General features: G+C 38.8%; 2 protein-coding genes across 2 annotated transcripts; both read left to right on the plus strand.

Moving 5' to 3' along the window:
• The first annotated feature begins 851 nt into the window (after positions 1-851).
• Positions 852-12,702, plus strand: LOC117301790. Its single transcript, XM_033785800.1, has 10 exons — positions 852-861; positions 3,886-4,638; positions 6,443-6,751; positions 7,570-7,749; positions 8,522-8,638; positions 9,055-9,230; positions 10,483-10,532; positions 11,160-11,271; positions 12,093-12,196; positions 12,597-12,702. The coding sequence occupies exons 1-10, from the start codon at positions 852-854 to the stop codon at positions 12,700-12,702; spliced, it is 1,917 nt and encodes a 638-aa protein (XP_033641691.1).
• Positions 12,703-13,424: 722 nt separating this feature from the next.
• Positions 13,425-20,903, plus strand: LOC117301791 (adhesion G-protein coupled receptor D1-like). The gene is made up of 8 exons (XM_033785801.1): positions 13,425-13,515; positions 15,270-15,336; positions 15,476-15,542; positions 16,618-16,703; positions 18,039-18,159; positions 19,011-19,052; positions 19,981-20,059; positions 20,518-20,903. Exons 1-8 carry the CDS (start codon positions 13,425-13,427, stop codon positions 20,538-20,540), a joined length of 576 nt encoding a protein of 191 aa, XP_033641692.1. The 3' UTR covers positions 20,541-20,903.
• Positions 20,904-25,881: the final 4,978 nt, after the last annotated feature.

The raw sequence follows: 25,881 nt of genomic DNA on the forward strand, positions 1-25,881 counted from the left end.
TTCTAGCCTTTGTTCATCGAAATTCCCCGTTCCAAGACTCGGCAAAACCATGCTTAAAGTCACCTGGAAATAGAATTGTTTTTCTTTCAAACATTTTTATAATAATTGTTTGTCACGATTAATATGTTTAAAAAATATATAAAGTTGTTTGGGGGGCTGACTCCGCCTACCCCTTTTGTGACGTCAATCGAGGCAGACTTTGCCTGCAATGCGTATAGTAAACACACGTGCAAAGTAAATGTACGTCCAAGTCGTGAGTTGGTACATTTCAAAAAGTGTTTTTCTGCATTCAGCAGCAATACACCTGGTCGGCATTGCCGAAAAAAAAATATATATATAATATTTCCCATTAACGATATTTCCCATTAACGATAATTGCATGCGCTGCCAACGATTTTACGCATAATGAACTATAATGGGCTATAATTCATGCGAATTCCCGACAGCTAGTTTAAGCGCCAAAAGCTTCAATTTAGAACCACCATTGTCTGCGTTTTATTTTTAAAATATTTACAAAGGTCGCTCAGGAAATAATTATGTGTTCTGCCTCAGTGCACACGAGAGCAGACAATACACAATTCTTCTTCTTTCCGCTCCACTGAACACCAATGATGAAAATAACCTCATCAATTTGATTGCTTTATTTTGTCTCTGCTCAACGAGGTTCTTTTATGGAGTTCATTACAGCTCAGTCTCTATGGTGGCATCGTTGACAACGGGTTCGGTAACTGGTTTTATTGTAAGAAACTCAAATTCTGGGTTCACCTTTTTTAAGAGTGTCGAGGAACCTTGGTTATCTGTTGTTACTATTTTTATCGACTGTCGGTGGTTTTTGATAAAGTATTTCAACGATGTTTGAAGGTATGTTTCATGGCGTGGCCCTTGCAGTGGTTGTTGTTGTTGCGAATTTGTTTACAATGGCTCTTTTCAAAGAGGCTCGGCCAAGTACCGCAATGGAAAGAGGTAAATATTTATCGTTTCATTTTCATTTAATTTCATTTGCAAGACATTTATTTCCATTCCAACAGATAATCAAAATAACAGTAACAATGGACAGCATTGAGGAGTTTGAAGTGGGGGCATACCAGAAAAGCCAAAGCTTTTGAAAGGCATGCCCAGGCAAACAAAAGAGACTGGACTTTCATGGACATTAACAAGTATAGTGATAGGAAACCACACAGTAGACTCTATGCGAACTTAAGTGATGTTTCACTAATTATGTTCATGGAAGTCAAAGACTCCCAAAAAGCGAACTTAACCACTGTACTAGCCAATAAACCACTTTGAAAATAACATGTTTTCGTAAACATTTTGATACAGTTTGAAAATATGAATCTATCGAACGTTTTAGTACCTTTGTACACAAATAAAAGCGTTTTCCCCCAAAGTTCACATCACTTTCATATCGTTGGGTGCATTCGTTTAGCTTCCCTGGGTCGACCCCGGTCTTTCCCCGGTGCGTTCGAATAGCTTTGACGTCATTCCAAGGTGAATGACGTCGCTACGAGAGCGGTGAGTGGTCGTTCGTTTAGCTCTTGTCAGGGGCTCACCCGAGTGAACACCGCGGGGTAGACTCAGGGAAGCTAATCGAACGCACCCATTATGATACCCAACAAAATTAATTGACTTTCCCTACCAAATCTCTTGACTAAAACTGGTCAACAACTTACCAATAAGTATACCAATCAATTTGTATTAAAATGTTGTCTTCACAAATATAGTGAAAGTTAATCCAACTTTCATACTATCGAAAGCTAATATTAATTAGCTAATTAGTTAACATTTTTAACATTTTAATAGTGATTACCAAACTTATACCTTCCCTTAACCTGATGCGTTAAAGTTTATTTGGAACGTTATAATAAAACCCTGCCATTTTGACAATTGGAAATGTTTATTTACACTCAATAGTCATGTACTGAGAGATTAGCTAACTGGTAGCACTCCCACAGTCTTCCAGAGGGTCTATCGATTGTATGTCACCATTCCAAGTATATTCGCAGGGATGGGGTCAGGTGTGTCAAAAAAAGTAGTTCCAACACGCCGGTGTCGCATGCAACTATGTCATCTATGCAATACTATCCGGAGGACATTATTGCATATGCAAAAATGTCCGCCGGACGGTTTTGCATATGCAATCGTGTCCGCCCGGACGCTGCTGCATAATGCAATTGTGCCCGCCCGGACACATTTGCATATGCATTTGTGTCCGCCCGTGCAAAACCGTCCTTGCAGTAAATTAAACGCCCTTGGTCGACGAAACACGTTCGCCAATTTTTACAAGCTATGGTGCATGTCATGAATGACATGAGAAATGTTCGGCCGTTGGGTATTCGCTGCAATCATAAAATATTATGTGTGTTCATGCTGCATGTACATGTAGGTTCAGTGCATGCACGCTCGCTTTATACGTGCGTACATACATGTATAGTGATGTACATGTCCGCCGGACGGTTTTTGCATAGCCCGGACACGATTGCACATGCAAAAGTGTCCGGAGCGGACAGTATTGCATGGCGGACACAATTGCATCTGACACCGGCAGACTAAAGCTATAGCTTGCGTACGTGTCAATGAGGAATTCCCTTGAGACAGCAGACAGGTCTATGTCGTAAAAAAATCCAGCGGATAAACGACCTTACTCTGACCACTCAAACGTATAACAATGTTTTCAAGCGTTTTGTCTTAGAAGTCATGAAGCAAAAGTGAATAAAACTAGTTAAAGGAACACGTTGCCTTGGATCAGTCGAGTTGTTTTTTGAAAAGCGTTTGTAACCGTTTGTTATAAAATGCATTATGAGTAGTAGAATACAATGATCCACACAAATTTGCCTTGATATTGCACGGTTGTCCTTTTCTCGTTAACTAACACGGTCGGCCATTAATTATGGGAGTCAACATTTTGACTCCCATTAAATGCCGACCGTGTTAGTTCGCAAAGTAAAAGGAAAACCACGCAATTTCGAGGCAAATTTGTGTGGATCATTGTATTCTACTTTTAAAGCATAATTTCTAACCATATGCATTTTATAACAAACGGTTACAAATGTTTTTATAGACCAACTCGTCCGATCCAAAGCAACGTGTTCCTTTAAAGACAGTGTACACTATTGGTAATTGTCAAAGACCAGTTTTCTCATTTGGTGTATCTCAACATATGCATAAAATAACAAACCTGTTAAAATTTGAGATCGATCGGTCGTCGGAGTTGCGAGATAACCATGAAAGAACAAAATACCCTTGTCACACGAATTTGTGTGCTTTCAGATGCTTGATTTCGAGACCTCAAGTTCTAAACTTGAGGTCTTGAAATCAAATTCGTGGAAAATTACTTCTTTCTCCAAAACCAGGTCACTTCAGAGGGAGCTGTTTCTCACAATGTTTTATACCATCAACCTCTCCCCATTACTTGTTACCAAGTAAGGTTTTATGCCAATAATTACTTTGAGTAATTACCAATAGTGTCCACTGCCTTTAAAACGCATACAATTAAAAGAAAAACTATATAGTTGCTTATTGATGTATTTTGTCATCTTCATCTGCACCATCCAAGTATAGATATATAAAGCTAAATAAGGATCTTACCATTGAAGATTGAAGATTGAAGATCATGTGAGGGCAATACCAAAGTAAATATTTATCGAGTCGAGTCGAGTCGAGTCGAGTCGAGTCGAGTCGAGTCGAGTCGAGTCGAGTCGAGTCGAGTCGAGTCGAGTCGAGTCGAGTCGAGTCGAGTCGAGTCGAGTCGAGTCGAGTCGAGTCGAGTCGAGTCGAGTCGAGTCGAGTCGAGTCGAGTCGAGTTGAAATTAATTCAAGTTGAAATTAATTCAATTGTGAGCTCAAGCACCATTATTTTAATTGTTCATTCTTTTTGCTTTGTCGCAGGTAATTTTTACCACTGGTCTCTCGGTTGGTCTGGAGCAGGTAACAACTACGACAACTGTCCTGATGGTGTGCTTATTGACGGGAAAATTCTGCGAAACTGTGGAGAGTGCAGCTCCATGTCAACCGCCCGGGAGGAGTGCAGCTTCATGTCAACCGCTCCGGACAATGTAGATGACGCCTGTTCAATCTCACTCAAAGGCTATTGCGCAATCGATCTTGGTAATTACACAGGCACATGCGTTTCGGATCTCGAAGTCTGCAAGGCAGGTGGCTTTACTTGGTCACTGTGGCTCAGTTTATACCCAATGAGTTTTTACCCACTACATTTTCACAGGCGCGTGCTCATCAACGCAGGGAACAACAACGAACACATGTCAGGTTTCTTGCTGTGGATCTATGCGGATAATTTGGTGTGCTCTGCTTTCTACAACAACACATTGGTTTCACTTAGTATAAAGCAAGAAGGGCTCGTGTACTCCCGTCGTTGGTTTCAAATCACTTGCACTTTTGAGATTTCTGGGGAGGGTGTGGTTGCCGACGCCTTCATCGATGGAGTAAGGGTGCAGGAAGAACACCTCGGTAGAGTTGATCTTGGTGTTCCATACCTTGCTAACAATATTAACGTTACTCTCGGTCAAGATAATGATTATACATATTATATAAAATACGCCTTCGGATTCAGTAATCTGCTAGCAGTAGATGGCATCTTAAGCGATGGGGAAATCTTCAATCTGTACGCTTGTGGATCTATAGGTAAGTCCCGCTTATTTTGAACACAAAATGAAATTAATACTTGTTATTGAGTTTAAAAACTAGTAATTTTTAAACCGGAATTTCATATAGGAAGTTTGACTCACTCATATCCAAGAGGAACTTATTAATATTATACAGTGTAGGCCCGTGACAGCGTAGGAACACACGTCATTAGATCGGATGCCACAGGTACCCGGCGGGTGCCTCCACGAAACAATAAAAAGCCCCTGTCCGGCCCGCGTTCCCCTTCCTCCTTTAACCCTTTAGTCCCTGCACCGCCCGAGTTTGCTGAAATCCAATTTCTCAAGATTCTTGCAGTAAATTACTGGAATCGTAGTTCAAATTTTAAAAGATAGCCATGGCTTAATGTGTATGCACAATTTTTTACCCTTTCGGTAATATTTGTCTAAAAGTACAAGTTCGCATGGGAACAATAAATGCCAATCGTTAAACGGCTACGGTAATTTTTATGGCGAATATTTTTGTGCACGGATAAAATGAACACAGTAGCTTTTCAAGGCTTTTGTCTGGCTCAATGCTCATACTGATTAAATGCGAAGGCGTTAATTTTCGACCATATCATCATAAATGATGAACAGTTTCCTGTTTACTAATGAGCGTTTTATTTTTCGTAAGAGCTAAATTATTTCATCATCATTAGCTTCGACAAGTCAACTGTGAAGGGAGAATTAATAAGGTATATTAACAAATGCGTAGACCTACTAATGACTATCGAGTTTTCTTAAGATGTTCCTTTTTTTCTACAAACACAAGCTAGCGAGGTTTCCTCGTACCGCATACAGTGTATCGCTATATGCGGCTGGGCGGTACAGTGGCTAAATGGTTAACAAAATACTGCTACACTGCATGTATTTGGAACTTTATTTACAATAAGTGTGACCTTGTACATTCTTTAACTAGTCTGGCAGGCAAGATACTGCACTGGTCAATTGGGAAAGTTGTCATAATTTCCACATAAATCCAAGAGTTATGAAAGTAAAAGCTGGACAAGTTTTGAGATGTGCCCCCTTCATCATATCAAAAGTTGACAAGAATTAGACAGTGCAATCTCCATAAAATATACGATTTTATGTTTTACTCCCATTCGACTGTGTACAAATCGTGCCTGCAGGAAGTCCAGGCTTGGTGGCTCTTTTGTAAACATGTGATATCACAGGTCTTATCGTCTATAGCTGCCCTCACAATGGCATATTTACGGGACAAGTTTCCAATCTCATCAGCTCATGACCCAATAAAGTTGTTCGTGAATGTTCGTCTTTTTATGGTTTAAAGGCACTGAACACGTTTGGTAATTATTGAAAATGATAAATAGCATAACAACTCACTTGGTAGCAAGCAATGGAGAGCTGTTGATAGTTTAAACAACTCTCTCTGAAGTAACGTAGTTTTTGAGAAAGAGGTATTTTCGCAATTAATTTAGAAGCTTTTTTTAGCTGTCTGAGAGCACACACTTTGTGCAACAAGAGGGTTTTTTCTTTTGCAACTTCGATGACCAATGGGAGACTTTGGAACGATAGGTGGCAGCAGACTTACCAGGTAAAGGTCCATTGTTTACGTAGCTTTGAGCATGCGCTCATTACCGAGAACAATGGAATTTACCTGGTAAGTCTGCTGCCACCAAGCGTCCCAAAAGTATCCTATTGAGCCTAAACTTCCACCGATTATTTATTTTTATGCTGGGATACACCAAGTGAGTATACTGGTCTTTGACAATATTAACAACAGGTGTTGAATCAGTGCCTTTACGTTATTTTAGGATTACCCTCTCGTTTCCGAACTTTAGATTGGAATCCGAGGGTCCGCAGCTTGGTTCACAAAACTACGGGAGTTAACCAATCAGATATCGAGCTGAGATGCACGGCCAGTGACGTCAACGGGCCGTCAGTCACGTGGCGCGTGTACCAATCAAAATGCAGGGCGTGGAAAGATTTGAAGGATGGAACGGGGTCTGGTGTACGTGTTAATCAGACGAATATATCGTCTTGTGTCCTGACGTCTACTGTGGTGATTTCTGACTTTGAGGGGCTCGGGTTTGAAGGAGCCGTCATCGTTTGTGCAGCTTCAAATTCATCAGCAAACGTAACAATTAAAGGTAAGTCAATGGATACTTAAGCTATTAAAAAGTAGCACAGTTGATTAACAGAACCACATTATAGCCACACCTTATTGCAAGCTGTGGTACATGTGCACATTCCATACATTCAAGAGGGCACAATTAATGGTCTTGTTTACCAATGCGTTTTTTTAGTCCCTTTGTTGTCAATTTTCACTAGACTTGAGTCAAGCCGTTCTTGTGCGCCCTTAATGCTCCCCATCACACAACCCAATTATTCCTGGACACGGCAAACAGGTTGCAAAATGTATATGAAATTTGGCACACAGTAGCAGTAAGTCTTTAAAAAAGTCTTTAGCTGCGTTTAAGAATGATTAGGCTCCCAAAATATAATTATTATAATTGCGTTTTGTTGCTTTTAACAGAACCATTACGTACTCAGCTTAATCCACGTCTATTCCCTTTGTCGATCACTCAAAAATATTGGTTGGCATAAAAACTTACTTGTTAACGGAGAGCTGTCGATAATATAAATCATTATGAGAAACGGCTCCTTCTGAAGTAAGGTAGTTTTTGAGAAAGAAGTTATTTCTCATTATTATATCTTGAGGTCTCGAAATCAAGCATCAGAATGCACACAACTTTTGCGTCAATGGCGTTTTTTTCTGCCATTATTCTCTCGCAATTTTGATAACCAATTGAGCTCAAACTTTCACAGGTTTGTTTTTATGTTGAGATACAAAAAGTGAGAAGACTTATCTTTGACAATATTACCAAAGGTACGTGTCCAGTGTCTTTAATCCACCGTCTATATTGGTATTTTTAACGAGCTTATTTTGTCCATCCATTGTTTGCAGGTAAAAAAAAGACATCTGCGGAAACTACGACTCCAATGTCAAGAACCTTTCCTGACGAAGGACATCTCGACCTAGGAGAGGAGGATGACTCGCCCTTCTCGTTTTTCGATAGTATTTCTATTGATGATGATAATGATATAATGTGCGGTGGAAAACGAGTAATTGAAAAAGACAATAAAGGTATGTTTCGTGTCCAAGCCTTCAAACGTTCTCTAAAAACCCAACTTTTTCCCTCTTCGTATAGCTATTCGTCTTTATCTTTGTTCTGTCTCCCCCCCTTCTTTCTCAGCGCCTTGTATATCCTTTGGCAATTTGGCGCTTTATAAATACTGTTATTATTGTTTTGAATGCTTTATTTGTTAAGGTCTTGAGATAATTTACTGCTAGATGATGACGTCATCAATGTACAATACCATCATTCTGAAGATGACATTGCAGCAAATTGACGACAGCTTGAAAGTAGAATGTCGTCGTCAAGATAATTGTTTCTTTGGCTCTCCAATGATACATTTCGTCGTGTAAACAAGTTCTTGAAACTTGTAAATTCTGAAAAGACATCGATTAAAAACAAAAAAAAGCCAAGTTTACTTGAATATTTTATTATGATCGAAAAATTGAACTGTAAAAAACATTAAACGATAGTCTGAAGTAAATGACATTAAGATATATAACATCCGGTTTGAACCGGAAGTCGGGGTCAAATGGGGTCACATTCTGTGTATTGTTAGTTGAGTGTTAAAAGGCCATACTTAACGAATTATAAAAATCCATTGAGGCATTCTTGATTTTTGTGTTTATAATACATTTTGAATTAAATCTGGTTTCGGCTATAAATGTTATTTTACTTTCAAACATGGCCATTTAGCTTGAACGCAAAATAATAATTATAGCAGAAACAAGATTAGAGATGTATGTTATTGTTAACTATTGTATTAATTATTTTTGGTTTCAGTGATAAAAGTCGCGAAGTTAACTGCGGCTGAAGGTGAATACAATAAGGTTGGCACGGAGCTAGACGGTATGGCGTTCTCAGTTCAGATCCCTGGCTTTGGGTCATCAAATATGTCTGGTAAGTTTTATTTTCCAAAACCATTTCATAATTAATCATGTTTTACATATTTATGGGGCAAGGGACTTTGACAAACATTCGTATAATGAGTCTGTTGTATATTTAGAACGACAATAATAGTGAACGGAGTGAGGACCTGGAACCAGAAACCCGGAGCTCAGAGCCAAAGTCCCGGAGCCAGAGCCGGAGCCCTGAACCCTAGTCGACATTGACAAAAGTCCAAGACTATTCATGGCTGACTACCAGGTAAATTCATTGTGTTAGGTAATGTGCGCATGTTCTGAGCTACGTAAACAATGGAAATTTACCTGGTAAGTCTGCTGCCACCTAGCGTTTTAAAGTCCCTTAATATTGTCTCAGTTGATTATTTATTGTAGATGCTTAGCAAACATGCCTAAAACACTTGTATGTTACAGTCATTGCCGTAGTGAGTGTGTACACGCCAGACGCTAACTCACCGACACCAAAGTCCAACGGCAAACAAGTTCGGTTTGGCAGTCCAATACTCGACATCGAGGTGGTAACTGAAGATGGAGAAAAGCTGACAAACTTCTCTTCTTCTCCGATTAAACTTGCCTTTCCCCCTCCGGAGGTATGATTGTTGTTTGCTGTTGTTTCTTTTCATTATTTATTTCTTGATTGGGTGTCTGTTTGAAATTCAAAACTTCTCGGACTGAGCCAAATTTCATGGCTCTGCTCACCGCTGAATTATGTGCTTACGATCACCTTTATCCGCCTACTTAGCAAGCGGCGAATTTCTGCGCTAGCTGTGTAAGCGTAAAATGCCCAGTAAAGTGGAGTACGCATGTATGCATAAAAGCCGAAATTCTCTGCTTACCCGTGAAATACGCTCGACGTAAGTGCAAATTTCCTGCTTCGGTAAGCCCCGATTATTTGTTTATGGTAAGCAGAGCCATGAAATTGGTCCCTGGTGACGCACTCTCACACTGCCTCTATGAAACACTGTTTAAAAGGACGGATGAGATTAAGTGGGCGGAAACGAGGGAACCTACACTATCAAAAAGTGTATACAAAGCCAAAGAATTTCCCATGTATGTAACTATTGTGTAATGATCTAATTGTAAACTCTAAGGTCACAGGGGGCCTGCAGCCGATTTTACGAAACGCTAGGATTAATCGAGTTAAGACGAGTAACCCATCCTAACTAAAGGATGGGTTTTTAAATGCATCCTAGCGTCTTCGGATACGGAATTCAACTCGTCCTAAGATTAATCCTAAGTTAGGGAGAGTTTGGTGAAAACGACGGCATACCCATTATGGGCCATGTTGATCCCGGAACCGGTTGTTAAAGGGAAGGTACACGTTTGGTAATTGTCAAAGACCAGTCTTCTCACTTTTGTATCTCAACATATGCATAAAATAACAAGCCTGTGAAAATTTGAGCTAAATAGGTAATCGAAGTTGCGAGAAAATGATGAGAGAAAAAACACCCTTGTTGGACCACTATGTATGCTTTCAGATAAAAATAAAAGACTTCTGGCTAGAAGCATTTTATTATTTTAGTGAGAAATTACCTCTTTCTCAAAATCTATGTTACTTCAGAGGGAGCCGTTGCTCATAATGTTTTATACTATCAACAGCTCTCCAATGCTCGTTCAAACGTTTACCTTCCCTTTAAATGGTTTTTATTTCGGATTCTGCGTTTAGTTTGTCCCATTTCTGTTCCATTCTGACAGAGGTTCCAGGTTATACTGGGGCTTAGAATTGGTCAGGCCCCAGGGGAAATGAAGTCCGGGTAATAAAACACGGGAAGTTTTTAGAGTTTAACTATGCGTTTAAGAGCAAAAGTTCACTGGGTGTGGTATTTATTTCCTTCTCCGTAGGTCCGGGAAAGAGAATTCCACGTGTGTTCCTACCAGTCATCAGATGGCCCGTAAGTCTTTCAAAAACCGCTTCTCAAAACTCAACTTTCAAACACGACCTGTTGACCCAATCAACTGGCGTAGACAGGTCACCGTTCTGTCCTCATTCGCAATGAAAAGGACACGTGTTGGCGTTGTTTAGACATGTACGTCAGATTTAACTGCGAAACTCTAGAACCATGAAAGCCATGTGAAATGATGCGAGGTTAAAGGTGATTACGGGCGTGGGTTCAACGGCAGAACTCTGGCCTAATCCGTGAGCCTCGAAGTACGACGTTAAGCTAGTGTCTCAGCCAATAACAGGTTTTGATTTTGACCGCAGTGAGGGCGCTGTTGGTAAAGTGACGTCATGCAAGGCGTTTTTAACTTGAGGTTATCATCATGAAAACGATTGTAACGCATTTTGGGAACTACGACTTTGTAACGGGGTGCATTTGATGGCAATGCACACGTACCCAGACGCACACAGAGTATCTTTTTAAATTCAACTTATTTTTTTAAATAATATTAATAGTTTTGCCATTCCTGTCCACATATTATTATTGCATTGATATACACAAATTTGCTTTATTTGTTAATGGAAGAGCAAGCAGACAGGACTGACCATGACCATTTTTTTTTTTTTAACCAATATCTAGATCTTGGTATACGGACGGATGTATGGTCAATACCCCAGAATCATCCGGAAGTGACGTCATATGTGTTTGTGATCACCTGACCAGTTTTGCAGTCCTTATGCAGCTGCACGAGGTAATTTGGTAGACAACATCACCATGAAGCAAAGAAAAAAGAAAAGAAAAAAAATAGAGTTCACACAAATTGCTGTAAAATTGGTTTCAAATAAACTATAATTGTGCGCATTTCCGACATTGGTTCCCGTCATGCACCACTATATCCGGTACAAGAGTTTGTACAAATCAGTCCGTCCCGCCATCTTGGATGAGACCGGTGGGGCTGAGCGAATTATTAATACCGCAAAATAATACATCTTATAGTTGATACAAACTCTTATTGCAAGAAGACGTGTCTTTCAACGGAACCAAACTCGGGTGTTATTGACAGCAGAGTGAGGGTTCGAAACCCAGTCCATGACACTAGTGCCCTTGAGCAAGACACTAGTGCCCTTGAGCAAGACACTAGTGCCCTTGAGCAAGACACTTAACCATAACTGCTTTATACAATGTTGGGAAGGTAGTGCACTCTGCTCTACCAGCCAGGCTTTGTGAAACCCATGCCTACATCCATACGAACTTTGAAGGGGGTCAACCCTGTTTCAGCACCGGGGGTATAGGTGGCAACATGTCCCCTGGCAGTAGCCCTCTGCTAGTGCGTTATGCTCAACCATACATGCTCCTAGATACTCATGTGACGGGGATAATCATATTCCATCAGGCCAACGTATAGGTGGCAAAGTGCTCATAGTGGCAGTTGATTTGGATCGGCAGTCCCAAACAATTAAGTGTGGCTCTCACCTTGGAGTGGTCGTCTGACATTGCGGTTTCTCTCTTTTGTTTTAAGGACTGCACTACCCTTTTGTAATTTTGTGTGATGATCTTCTTTTCTTGAGCCAGGATGGGAGTAGCAGTGATGTCTTACTTGATTTGCTCACGAAAGTTGGACTGTCCATCTCGATTGTTTGTTTGGCCATTACTTTGTTCGTCTACGCATTTTATAGGTAATTTGTAATCCATAACTTTTTACAAGGGAAACTGACTAGGTAAATTTGTAAATGATTTTGGGGTTGAACAAAGAATTGACTAGCGTGGGACTCGAACTAACGATCTCCGGATTAACGTGCCGGCGCTCTACCAACTGAGCTATCTAATTCGGGGTGCGAGTCAGAAGCCATTTAACTGCTGTCCCGTGTAGCCAGGAATCACAACCAAATTACGATACAACCTGGGCAACAATTCCGAAGTAGTTTGTACATAGATCGGGGGAGTGGCACATAATCTCCGGGGGGGTGGAGCATCCCCTATCACACCAGGGTACTTCTTTACGATTTTGTCTTATTCTTTTGTCAAATAACACAATTTAAAATCGTTTGATATCTTACTTCATGCTTGTTATTCCAGAATGAACAACACGCGCTTTATTACACACGCAAACCTGGCCTTTTCTTTGATGACGTCACACATCATCTTCTTCTTCATCGACACAAAAGAAAAGGTGAGACCTTAGTCTACAGAATCCTTTAAAGGCACTGGACACTATTGGTACTTACTCAAAATATATGTTACCATAACAAATTACTTGGTAACGAGCATTGGAGAGCTGTTGGTGGAATAAAACATTGTGAGAAACGACTGCAGCAACGTGGTAGTTGGGAAAGGGGTTTCTCATTCAAGTTAATAATAGACCTTATGCATTGACGTCATCCAGCCGCCATCTTAGAGGAAAAACGGTGACGAAACAATCGAGACCACGAAATTTGTACGCGCGGTGCACTGTATTGGCCAATGAACAACCTCCTTTTGACCTGTAGGTGAGGGCGCCCTACTGAAATGACGTCATGTGCATAAGGTCTATAAAAAACTGCAGCTATAAAAGCTTTTTATCATGCATCTGAAAGCCCATAAAGTAATGTAACGAGGGTGTTTTTTCGTGTAAATTCGACGACCAATATATTGAGCTAAAATTTTCACCGATTTGTTACTTTATGCATGGGAGACACAAAGTGATAATACTGGTCTTTGACAATATTACCAAACTTGTCCAGTGCCTTGCGGTCTACTGGAAGGACAGATCTGTCCTTCCAGAAAATACCAAGCAGGGTTTTTGACATTTTTTATAGCATCACTTTTATGGGAAGTAATAAAGGTTTCAATGCATAATAATTCCAGAATGGATGTACGGCAGTCGCCATCTTGCTTCACTTCTTCTTGTTGGCGGCTTTCACTTGGATGGCTCTTGAGGGCGCTTTCCTGTACATCAAAGCATCACCGACATTCCGGTGGAAGATACGACTACCTGTTTGGCTCCTCATTGGCTGGGGTAACGTGTAAAGATATTATTAATAACATTACAAGAACAGAAAAAAGGGCAAAACAGAGCATGGTGTGTCGTAGATGAGTGTCTAAGTTCACCGAACCTATGCTCTGGGCCAAATTGCATAGAGCTGCAGAAACAGAAAGAAGTTGCTTAACAATGCTCTGCTCTGCTTAGCAGAAATGAGCAGGATGCCAGTCACGAAAGTACATGTGGAATGGTATTTTGTCTGGTAACCCTGTTAATATGGTATCATGTTGTTGTGATAAGCTTTATGCCTACTTGTTGTACTTGAGCAGCTCTATAAAGTTGGGCCCTTTTGTTGTCAGCAGCAGAGTGTGGGTTTTGAATCCCGTTCATGACACTTTAAGGCACTTAAAGGCAGTGGACACTATTGGTAATTACTCAAAATAATTATTAGCATAAAACCTTTCTTGGTGACGAGTAATGGGGAGAGGTTGATGGTATAAAACATTGTGAAAACGGCTCCCTCTGAAGTGCCATAGTTTTCGAGAAAGAAGTAATTTTCCACGAACTTGATTTCGAGACCTCAGATTTAGAACTTGAGGTCTCGAAATCAACCATCTCAACGAACACAACTTTGTGTGACAAGGGTGGTTTTTTCTTTCATTATTATCTCGCAGGTTCGATGGCCGATTGAGCTCAAATTTTCACAGGTTTGTTATTTTACGCATATGTTGAGATACACCAAGTGAGAAGACTGGTCTTTGACCATTCCCAATAGTGTCCACTGTCTTTAAACACAATTTGCTTCATTGGAAGATATTGCGTTCTACTCATCTAGCCCGGTTCTTAGAAGACCAATCCATGCCTACCTCAAGCATACTGCAAAGGTGACAGTTAATACCTTTGGTGACAGTTGATTTACAACCCAATTCGAAGTGGCCGTCCGGTCTTGTGTGATGTTAGGCGATTTCCCATTAACATGTTTATAATGAGACATAAGTGTGGACAAGTTGGGCCACTCTGAAACGGAAATAAAATTTTGTCATATCCAACAATAAAACGCAAATATTTTTTCTTGTGAATAACTCTCTTTCGGCTGAAGATTTTTATATCCAGATTTTCTGATAGTAAATTATACAATTAAACGTCTGAAACAATGCCATGTGCGAGTAAAGTATCCCCTTGTCATGAGCCATTAATTTTGTACTTCTTACTTAGTAATAAATAAGGGAATCAATGTGTGGTGAAGAGGTTTTCAACTAGTGGTTTAATCCCGAGGCGCAGTCGAGGTAAATTATAAAGAACCAGGCCTCGGCGGGTTTAAACCACTAGTTGAAAACTGATTAAACACACTTTGATTCCCATTCATAAATACCTTTTCGGTCAAAAACATCATCACTTTTTGGTCAAAAAGTTAAATAAATGCAAAAATTATTGTTAAATGATTTCTTTCAACACAACACCCCTTCAGCCATGAAATGGTAAAGCCCTCCGCCGCCCTCGGGTAAACAACCCCTTATAAGGGAATGCTGTGCGCGTCGCGCGTATCGCGTGTTGTGACACAACTGTTTCAGCCGTTGCTCTCGACCAATAGGAATGAAGAAACTGTCTTATAAGAACATGTGCAAGGTCGCGTGTCACGCTTATGAATTAACACTTTTTACCGGTCATTAACGAGGTGTATGCACACCCACGTGACGCGCTCTCCACCAATAGGAGTAGCGAAACTGTCTGGGGGTATTTATAAAATGGCTAATAAATAAAACGTCTTATCTTTGTTTTGATTTCGACAGGCTGCCCGTTGGTTATAGTGGGAATGTCAGTAGCAGCTCGTATGCATAACTACACCAGACACACCAGGTAAAGCAATCATTCACACGTGGAACGCTATTTTGTCGGCTGGTAAGCTTGTAATGGTAAGCATACTTATGATGTTCTTATAGCTACTTTCTCTGCTCACTAATTTTGTTTTATTTGTCCTTGACTCCTTATACTGCAGTTGCTGGTTGTCTTTTGAAGATGGTTTCATTTGGTCGTTCCTAGCTCCAGTTCTTTTAATAATCACGGTGAGGTTCTGTTAACGTTTATTAATTTGATTTTATTTTATTTTAAATCTTATTTTAAATCTTTAGACATACACAATAGTTACAAGTTGTGCAGGGGCTGTCAAGGCTAAAACAAAAGTATACAAACTGTCATCAAAAGATGTGTAAAACCAGACCCCTGCCAACGATAAAAATATAATAACGTGGGAATGCTCTTGGCAAAAAAAAAAATCTTTTTCAGAGTTGTAGTGAAATTTGTGACTCCCAACAGTAGGCCTAGTATCCGCCTATCAGATTCAACCTAATTTTAAAAGTGGTAAATATACTACAATTGTCATGTTGCAACCCCGCCGTCTCCTACGTGATCTACAGATTGTAAATCACAATTCCAGGGGCGGATTCATGAATTATATTATGCACGGGTATTTTGGATTAAGGCTTTGTGTGTACGAGTTAAAGGCAGTGGGCACTATTGGTAATTACTCAAAATAATTATCAGCATAAAAACCACACTTGGTAACGAGTAATGGGGAGAGGTTGATAGTATAAAAACCTTGTGAGAAACGGCTCCCTCTGAAGTGACGTAGTTTTCGAGAAAGAAGTAATTTTCCACGAATTTGATTTCGAGACCTCAAGTTTAGAGTTTGAGGTCTCGAAATCAATCATCTAAAAGCACACAACTTCGTGTGACAAGGGTGTTTTTTATTTCATTCATATCTCGCAACTTCGACGCCCAATTGAGCTCAAATTTTCACAGGTTTGTTATTTTATGCATTAGTTGAGATACACCAAGTGAGACGACTGGTCTTTGACAATTACCAATAGTGTCCACTGTCTTTAACGAGAGTTCCCTTGAGACAGCGGACCAGTCTATGTTGTAAAAGAAAACAGCGGATAGGCAACCATGCCCTGGCCACTCAAACTTTAGGTTATGTTTTTCAAGCGTATTTTCGTACGCACAGCCATTTTTAAAAGCGTTTACTAGCCAGTCGCTAACTGGCAGCGCAACGCATAAAAAGGTTTAAACTTTTAAATGTTTTTATTGATGTTGATAAAAATGTGTTTGTTGGTTAACATGTGTTATTATAATTTACAGGGGAATACTCTTGTGTTGATACGCCTCCTAGTTGTATTCATGTCACTCAAGACTAACCAGGATAAAACAGAAAGGATGAAAATGAAGTAAGTTTACGTTGGCGAAAAGTAGATTTTATTTTTGAGCGTATACATTTTGACAAACTTCCCAAATTATAAAGAGTATAGAGCCGTCTTTCTGCCTTAAAGGAAACGTTGCCTTGGGTCGGTCGAGTTGGTCTTTGAAAAGCGTTCTGTAACCGTTTTTTTTTTATAAAATCGGTATGGTTAGAAAGATGTTGTAAAAGTGGAATACAATGATACACACAAACGTGCCTCGAAATTGCGTGATTTTCGTTTTGCCTCGTCGACAAACACGGTCGGCCATTTATGCGAGTCAAAAATTTTACTCCCATAAAGGGCCGACCGTGTTAGTTCGGGACGTAAAATGAAAACCGTGCAATTTTGAGTGATACTTGTGTGGATCATTATATTCTACTTTTAAAACATCTTTCTAACCATATGCATTTCATAACAAACGGTTTCAAACGCTTTTCTTAGACCAACTCGACCGATCCAAGGCAACGTGTTCCTTTAACTGTCTTGTAGTCATTCTAGGAGGGCGCCATATAACTGTTCAGATCAAAGACTTTTGTAAAGAGAGTTGCGAGACGGAGGGACCAGATTAGATTAGTCATTATTTTTCTGTCAAAATTACTCAAAATTTAGTCTATTTTTGTGCCTTATGCACACATGCGTTTTGACCGAAAAATGAACTCCCACACTTCTATAATACACTGCTATGGTCCAGACACCATGCGCGTTTTAAGGACGCTTGCAAAATGAATGTGTTTTTGTGCTCAATTAATAGCAACTTCATCCAAGCCCAGTCCCACTGAAATATCACAGGCTTATAAAACTAGATGAAGAGAAGCAGATTAGGGTTAAAGGCAGTGGACACTATTGATAATTACTCAAAATAATTATTAGCATAAAACCTGACTTGGTAACGAGTAATGGGGAGAGGTTGATAGTATAAAACATTGTGAGAAACGGCTCCCTCTGAAGTGACCCAGTTTTCGAGAAAGAAGTAATTTGCCACGAATTTGATTTCGAGACCTCAAGTTTAGAATTTGAGGTCTCGAAATCAAGCATCTGAAAGCACACAACTTCGTGTGACAAGGGTGTTTTAAATTTCATAGTTATCTCGCAACTCCGACGACCAATCGAGCTCAAAATGTTAACAGGTTTATTATTGTATGCATATGTTGAGATACACCAAGTGAGAAGACTGGTCTTTGACAATTACCAATAGTGTTCAGTGTCTTTAAGTGGACTGCACATGAGCACTGACAACGGCATTTACTCAAGAAACTTGTGTTCCTCTATTCCTTTTCTCAGTTGTTTTGACTAATTTACCTCTGTTATGACTTTGCTCAACAGAGCTGGACTGCGACTAATTATCATACTGGAACCCCTGCTCGGCCTGCCGTGGATTTTTGGCTTCGTTTTTGCCGGAAATATAGTCTTCACCTACTTCTTTGTGATATTCAACTCCTTGCAGGTAATACACTAAAATTTTCAAAGATAATAGTTGACTTGAATACCTGAGCTGACCCAACGACCAGACAATGGGAAACTTTAGACTATCTGCCAATCACCAAGAGAGGGCGCTCTTCACCAGGTAATGTCAACAACTTAGGAGAAGCATGAGTGACGGTCACTGACAGCAAATACCTTGTGTTTTGCGTGTTTTTTGATTTTGTATTTTAGATTTAATAGCCAAACTGTATTTTGTTTTTCATAACACATTGCCAGCATAAACCAAACTGTTCTGGAACAGGACGTACTTGACACGAGTTCCCCGGTGTGCATGAGTTTTTGGGAGTGTTTCTTCTAGGGTAATTAGCAAAAATTCCAAAATGCTGACCTACCAAAAATTGAGAAGAAATCTGAAGTTTAGTTGTATGACAATGAATTTTTAGCATTTACCATTGTTTGCTATAGGAGTTGTGCACCCTTACCTGGTAGGTCTGCTTCCCTCTAGTGGCAGAGCTTTCAAAAAGTCTCCCATTTTCTGTTTGATAAGGTGAAGTCGACATGATAGTTTTCAGTAAGACGACTCGGCAAGATACATGATCAAGTCGACATAATAGTTTCCAGTAAGACGACTTGGCAAGATACATGACCAAGTCAAGTTGATAGTAGTTTTCAATAAGACGACTAGGGACAAAAAAATGATCAGGATCAACTTGACATAAAGGTTTCCAGTGTGATGATTTGCAAGATATAAGTTTGCCTTTCCTGAAGCTCCATTGTCTTTACATGAATACAATTGGCATTATGTTGCACAAATAATACTCCAAAATGGGAAGTTTTTAATTTCATGAAACTTCTCTCTCCCTTTTTCAACAGGGACTTTTTGTGTTCCTCTCACAATGTGTGTTTGATAAAGAGGTGAGTATTGTTTTAATAATTAGAAACAAAGTGCCTGCAAACAATTACATACAAAAAGGAACTGCTACCTTTAAACATCGATCAAGTATGGGCATTTTTTTATTTTTTTTTCCATGCATACAAAAGTTTGACTGACAAAGATGTAAAGACAGCAACTTCCAAAGTGTATACAAACTTTGCCAGAATTAGATAAAATCATTAAGTAGAAGGAAAAAATCGCTGCTTAATTAACTGCAGAAGTGTTACATTTCTGACTATAACTGGCAGTACTATTAAATTTAATTAAACTCACATTTATTTCCATACTTCAGTACAACAATACAACGCGTTAACACTAATGTATACAGAAGAACCAATAATAACCAAAGCTCGTTTATAATGGTCCCGGAGCAGACAAAGTTCTAGTCAAAAGGCTCCAGTGTGGCTGGGCCAATGATTAATTGGAACAATTTCCCTATGGAATCAATCACTCTATCTACTTCTAGTAAAGTGGACACTATTGGTAATTGTCAAAGACCAGCCTTCACAGTTGGTGTATCTCAACATATGCATAAAATAACAAACCTGTGAAAATTTGAGCTCAATTTGTCGTCGAAGTTGCGAGATAATAATGAAAGAAAAAACCACCCTTGTCACACGAAGTTGTGTGCGTTTAGATGGTTGATTTCGAGATTTTTTATTTTTTAAATCATTATTTTCTTTATTTAATTATTGAATTGTTTGTTTTTAAGTATGTATTTTTTATTTATTTATAATTATATAAATTTATTTAGTTTTATTTGTTTATTTGTTTATTTATTTATTAATCTCTCCGTTGAACCGCGCCTGTTATAATAAAATAACTAACCTGTGACAATTTCAAAACAAAAGAAGGTAGCGTTTTGAGACATTGCCGAAAATCAAACTGCTCTTGACTTTCTTTACTTAGGTCAGACAGAAGTTTAATCAGAAATCATCCAAAGTCCAAAACATATCATTTACCCAGGACTCCACTAAAGCCACGGAAGGTAAGTTCACTTTAGAATTGTCTTTGTAAAAGTATTCAACGGGATTTTAGGCATTGCATGATCTACTTGTTGGATAGATTATATTTTGTAATAATAATAATAATAATAATACCAAAACTTATATGGCGCCCTAGTCATGTAAACATGTTCTTGGGCGCTTAACATAGAAAAATAGACAAACTAAAATATAAGAAGTACGGAATTATAACAACGGGTAAAAATTCTTTAAAACATACAACCTGTTAGTAAACAAACTTAATAAATAGAAATCCAGAAGTATTAAAAAAGCAGTTAATAGGTCTAAACTCTAAATACAAAACATTATTACACATTGCAAGCATTAAGAGTAGGTTAAAACTTGAGAACTTGTCTTATCTACTACAGTGGAGTAGATTATTCTACCTCAAGGAAATGTCTCAAAAATTTACTCTTTATTCACTTTTATTTTTCATGTTTAGTGGCCAAGGTGTCAGGGATTTGATCGAGTCAGTGGATACCACACTTAGGACGTATTGATCAGCACAATCAACTTCACACAGATTGATGAGTCTAAGTTTATTGACTATCTGGTTGATAACATAATAATAATAATTACACAGCATTTATAAAGTCGCACTAAATCTGGTGTAAAACCATTCAAAGGCGCCAGTCAAGAAGGAAAAGAGGAAATTCTCAAGTGTTAGGGAAAGCAAGAGTGAACAGGCGTGTCTTAAGTTGCTGCTGAAAGATGCTATGTCAGATGTTTGGCCCCAAACATTAAAACATAGATTTGTTTGATTGAATGGTATTTGAAAGAGTATCACCCGCTCTAACGAAAAGAAGTTTAACTTTTACTTTTAATGGTCAGGAACCATGACAAAAATTTAAAACGTTTCTTATAAAACACAAAAGAATTGGTCACGTGATATATTGTGAGCACAATGCACAATTTTGAGCACTTTATTTCACTGCTACTAATAATTGGCGGACTTTTTCGAGCAATGGCTCAAATGAAAGCTTGTAACTTTCTCGACCCCCATCAAAATACCTAAATTTTAGGGTCAAATCGGCAATAAATCTGACATAGCATCTTTAATGTATTTCCCTGAGGTTTTCAGGGAGTGAATTCTAGAGCCTGGGTGATGTAATGGAAAAACCCTGTCCCCGTAGCTGACTAGACGAGACCGGGGAACAAGGAGCATGTTGCTGGTGAATCTAAGACCCGGTCTTGTAGTACGGGGAGTCAACAGGTTATTTTATTGATTGATTGACTCAATGTCTGACTGAACTACTCACTGCCGAAATAATGGACTTACTAACTTGGTGACCCACTGATGCACTGACTGACTTATGAATGACTGGTTGACTCATTTCCTTGATTGACTCACTGTCTGACTTGATAATTGAGTAGTTTACTCACCCTCACCCATTGCCTTAATAATTGACCGACTTACTGAGTGCCTCGCTCACTAACTCACTGCCTGACTAATTCACTGACTCACTGACTCATTTTCCTAATGATTGAATGACTCACTTTCTGAGTGACGTGACTTACTCCCTGCCTGACTAACTCCTCGACTGACTCACTCATTGACTGACTAACTCACTGCCTTGAGGATTGACTAACTCAGTCGCTGACTAACTCACCGACTCACTGACTGACTGACTCAATGCCCAAACGATTGATTGACTCACTACCATGACTGACTGACTGACTTACTGCCACTGACCGACTCGTTGACTAAATAACCCAAATGTCTGCCGAGTGACTTACTCACTACTCGCCATATCTGACTGATGCTACCATCATGGTGACGAAACGTACTATTGTCAGTCATAATAAGTTAAAATAACAAGTCATGTTAAATGAAATGAAGTGTTCACTTTTAAGAACATTAGAATCTACATTTACAGTCAGTAAAATTAAAATAAAAATTCATGTGAAAAAACGATTCATGTTTGAAGGATACCTTGTTGGTTGATACCCTAGTTTAGTAAAAAAAAATATAAAAAAATGTGTTGTTTACGTATTGTGGTAATGACGTCAGACTTGAGTAATAATAATAATAATAATAATAATAATAATAATAATAATAATAATAGATTTCCTATAGATGGGTGAGATAACAATGTGGGATCTTGAGAACTCCTGAGACGGTAGGTCGATTGAGACTGAGAGAAGGATTTCATGGTTATGAGTTCTTGAATGTGTGGTGATAATTAGGCCGCGATAACAATAAGGTTCATTATCGTCCAATGGACTGTACTAATTTTACTTTTTACCAGCATTGTTATAATTTGGTGTCCTATATCCTAGAATGGACCATTCCACGTATCTAACAGGGGAGATCAGGTCCAAGAGTCTTTGAAGTTGAAGAGCCACTTAGAAGTAAAAAATGTTGGAAAATGCACAGAATATTTTATTACAATTATATCTTGGAATGTGTGGGTGTGAGCGTTATAGTGTTTTTTTATTGAAAATTCTCAAACTCTTGCACTAAAACGCAAAAAAATAATAAAACAAAAATATTAAAGCAGGACACGTGCGATTTAGTATAACAAGCGTACGGATTGTATATTTTTTTTTAATAACTAATCGTTTTTCTCAATTAAAAAAAGGCTGTATATAAAAGCTGCTTAATTTTGGTGTACACAAAATAAAAAGTATAATACTTAGTTATATCGTTAAAGGAACTGTTTCGTCATGATCAAACAGTCAGGTTGGTTTTAAAATGAAATGGTAAACTTGCGGGTACAACCATGAGTTAATCTCTTTTGTGGGAGTGTTGTCTCTGAAAAGAGCCGGTGTGGTCTCGACGTTTCGAACAGTATACTCTGCTCGTCTTCAATACCCGTATCAACCATTGTACTACTATATGCCTATCAATAAAAGGCAAAATATATAATTTGTCAAGTTTAACCGACTGACCATGCATTTCTAACAAAGTAACACATAAAAGGGGGAAATTGAGGCATAATTTACAATGTAAAAAAAAGTGTGTAGCTAGGGCGCCAGGTAAAGTGCAGTAAATTTCACCGTGGAAGTTTTGCAAACTATCCCTTCAAAGCACAAATATTTACAAACACTGTGAAGTTTACGGTGATTTAACAGGCACCCTAGCTGTCAGGTAAAGGACCGTACATTTTACAGGATTTGTTCACAGTGTTAACTAAAACCCAATCTTTTGAATAGTTCCTAGTCAGCCTGACCCAGAAGTGGGTCAAGCATCCTGGAATCATCAATTCGAATCACTTCTGACCAGGGATATTTAAACATGTAGCAACAACGGCAGATTTTTGTGACAATAGACGTATAAAGATATTGTGCGTGTTCCTTTAAAGACACTGGACACTATTGGTAATTGTCAAAGACCAGTCTTCTCACTTGGTGTATCTCAACATATTATGGATAAAATAACAAACCTGTGAAAATTTGAGCTCAATTGGTCGTTGAAGTTGCGAGATAACTTTGAAAGAAAAACACGCTTGTCACACAAAGTTGTGTGCTTTCAGATGCTTGATTTCGAGACCTCAAAATCTAATTCTGAGGTCTCGAAATCAAATTCGTGGAAAATTACTTCTTTCTCAAAAACTACGTCACTTCAGAGGGAGCTGTTTATCACAAGGTTTTATATTATCAACCTCTTCCTACTACTAGTTACAAATTAAGGTTTTATGCCAATAATTATTTTGAGTAATTACCAATAGTGTCCACTGCCTTTAACAACTATTTTGGGGGTAATTACCAATAGTGTCTAGTGCCTTTAAAACAATGGTTGGTCCAGATTGTATTCGTCCTGTGGTTGAACCTCTGATCCCTCTGCTTCGCCTTGAGAAAATAGAACACTCCAAGGATTATCTCTCTGATGTGGACATTTTAATCAAAGGACCCGAAGCAATCAATATTTGTCCTTCTAATATTCGAGGGGCCAAAACAAGTACAGAATATTAAAGGCACTGGACACTATTGGTAATTACTGAGAGTAATTGTCAGCATACTTGGTAACGAGCAATGGAGAGCTGTTGATATTATACAACATTGTGAGAAACGGCTTCCTATGAAGTAACGTATTTTTGAGAAAGTATAATTTATCATCAAAATTTGAAAATACTTCAGCACTGAAGCCTTTTTATGCATCTGAAAGCACACTTTGTGCAACGAGTGTTTTTTTTTCCTTTCCTTTACTATCCTCTTCGATGACCAATTGAGTCTAAATCTTCACAGATTTTGTTTTTAGGCACATTATGTTAGGATACACCAAGTGAGAACAAAGGGCCCAATTTCATAGAGCTGCTTAAGCAGAACATATTGCTTAAACAATTATCTGCTAAGCAAAAATAAGCAAAATACCAGTTACAATAAAACACGTGGCATGGTGATTTGATTGGCAACCTCGTCCTCTCTGGTAAGCATACATTAAGCGCGTTTAACTATTTTTTGTGCTTAAAGCCATTATACATTTTCGGTAAACAGTATTGTCCAAGTCCAACACTTCGTGTATCACTACTTATATATAAAATAACAAACCTGTAAAAATTTAGGCTCAACCGGTCATCGGAGTCGGGAGAAAATAATGGCAAAACCCACTCTTGTTTCCGCACGTTTCGCCGTGTCATGACATGTGTTTAAAATAAATCCGTAATTCTCGCTATCGAGAATTGATTTTGCTTTAAATTCACCTGGAAGTGGTATCTTTCAAAATAAAGCTTTTGTCACTAATATATGTGTTTTGAAGAGTGGAATGTGAATAAACAGTTAACTAAGGTTTTACAAAATCAGTTCTTATGTTATTTACAAATTTAAGAGTAGACCCCGACCCGAGAGGGCGCTGTTCGTGACGTCAATCGAGGCAGGACTTTGCCTGTAATGCGTAGAGTAAACACAATTGCAAAGTACATGTACGGACCAAATCGTGAGGTTTTTTTTTTCCCGGCAATGCCGACCAGATGTATTGCTGCTGAATGCAGAAAAAACACTTTTTGAAATGTACCAACTCACGACTTGGCCGTACATGTACTTTGCACGTGTGTTTACTATACGCATTGCAGGTAAAGTCTGCCTCGATTGACGTCAGAAAAGGGGTAGGCGGAGTCAGCCCCCCAAACAACTTTATATATTTGTTAAACATGTAAATCGTGACAAACAATTACTAAAAAAATTGTTTTATTGTTCGTAAGCATATACTCTTATGTTTGAAAGAAAAAAAAAATTATATTTCCATGTGACTTTAATGTTTTCTCAAAAAGTAAAGCATTTCATGGAATAATATTTTAAGAGAAGTCTTTCACCATTACCTTCTGTAAACCCCTATAAATTCTGTACCGAAAGTGTGTAATGGCTTTAAGCAGCTCTATGACAATTACTATCCAAAGGTGTCCAGCGCCTTTATAGACAGAAGACACTATTGGTAATTGTCGAAGACCAGTCTTCTCACTTGGTGTATCTCAACATATGCATAAAATCACAAACCTGTGAAAAATTGAGCGCGATCGGTCATCGAAGTTGTGAGATAATAATGAAAGAAAAATCACCCTGATCACACAAAGTTGTGTGCTTTCAGATGCTTGATTTCGAGGCCTCAAATTTTAAACTTGAGGTCTCGAAATCAAATTCGTGGAAAATTACTTCTTTCTCGAAAACTACGTCACTTCAGAGGCGGCCGTTTCTCACAATGTTTTAATCTATCAACCTCTCCCCATTACTCATTACCAAGTAAGGTTTTATGCTAATAATTGTTTTGAGTAATTACCAATAGTGTCCACTGCCTTTAATAACTTGACTGGTGCAGATAACACCAGTCCACACCAACAGACATGCGGATGCAAATATTTCCCTTTGTTTT

Source organism: Asterias rubens, chromosome 17 (genome assembly GCF_902459465.1).
Source record: "Asterias rubens chromosome 17, eAstRub1.3, whole genome shotgun sequence".
In the NCBI taxonomy this organism is placed as follows: domain Eukaryota; kingdom Metazoa; phylum Echinodermata; class Asteroidea; order Forcipulatida; family Asteriidae; genus Asterias; species Asterias rubens.

Bases quoted from the DNA above. Each gene is read 5' to 3' on its own strand.
- LOC117301790 (XM_033785800.1), top strand. The intron at 4,639-6,442 runs GTAAGTCCCGCT...TCCGAACTTTAG, and splicing joins GTACGCTTGTGGATCTATAG to ATTGGAATCCGAGGGTCCGC. The intron at 12,197-12,596 runs GTAATTTGTAAT...TTGTTATTCCAG, and splicing joins TTCGTCTACGCATTTTATAG to AATGAACAACACGCGCTTTA.
- LOC117301791 (XM_033785801.1), top strand. From the start codon at position 13,425: ATGGCTCTTGAGGGCGCTTTCCTGTACATCAAAGCATCACCGACATTC. The intron at 13,516-15,269 runs GTAACGTGTAAA...TGATTTCGACAG, and splicing joins TTGGCTCCTCATTGGCTGGG to GCTGCCCGTTGGTTATAGTG. The intron at 15,543-16,617 runs GTGAGGTTCTGT...TATAATTTACAG, and splicing joins CAGTTCTTTTAATAATCACG to GGGAATACTCTTGTGTTGAT.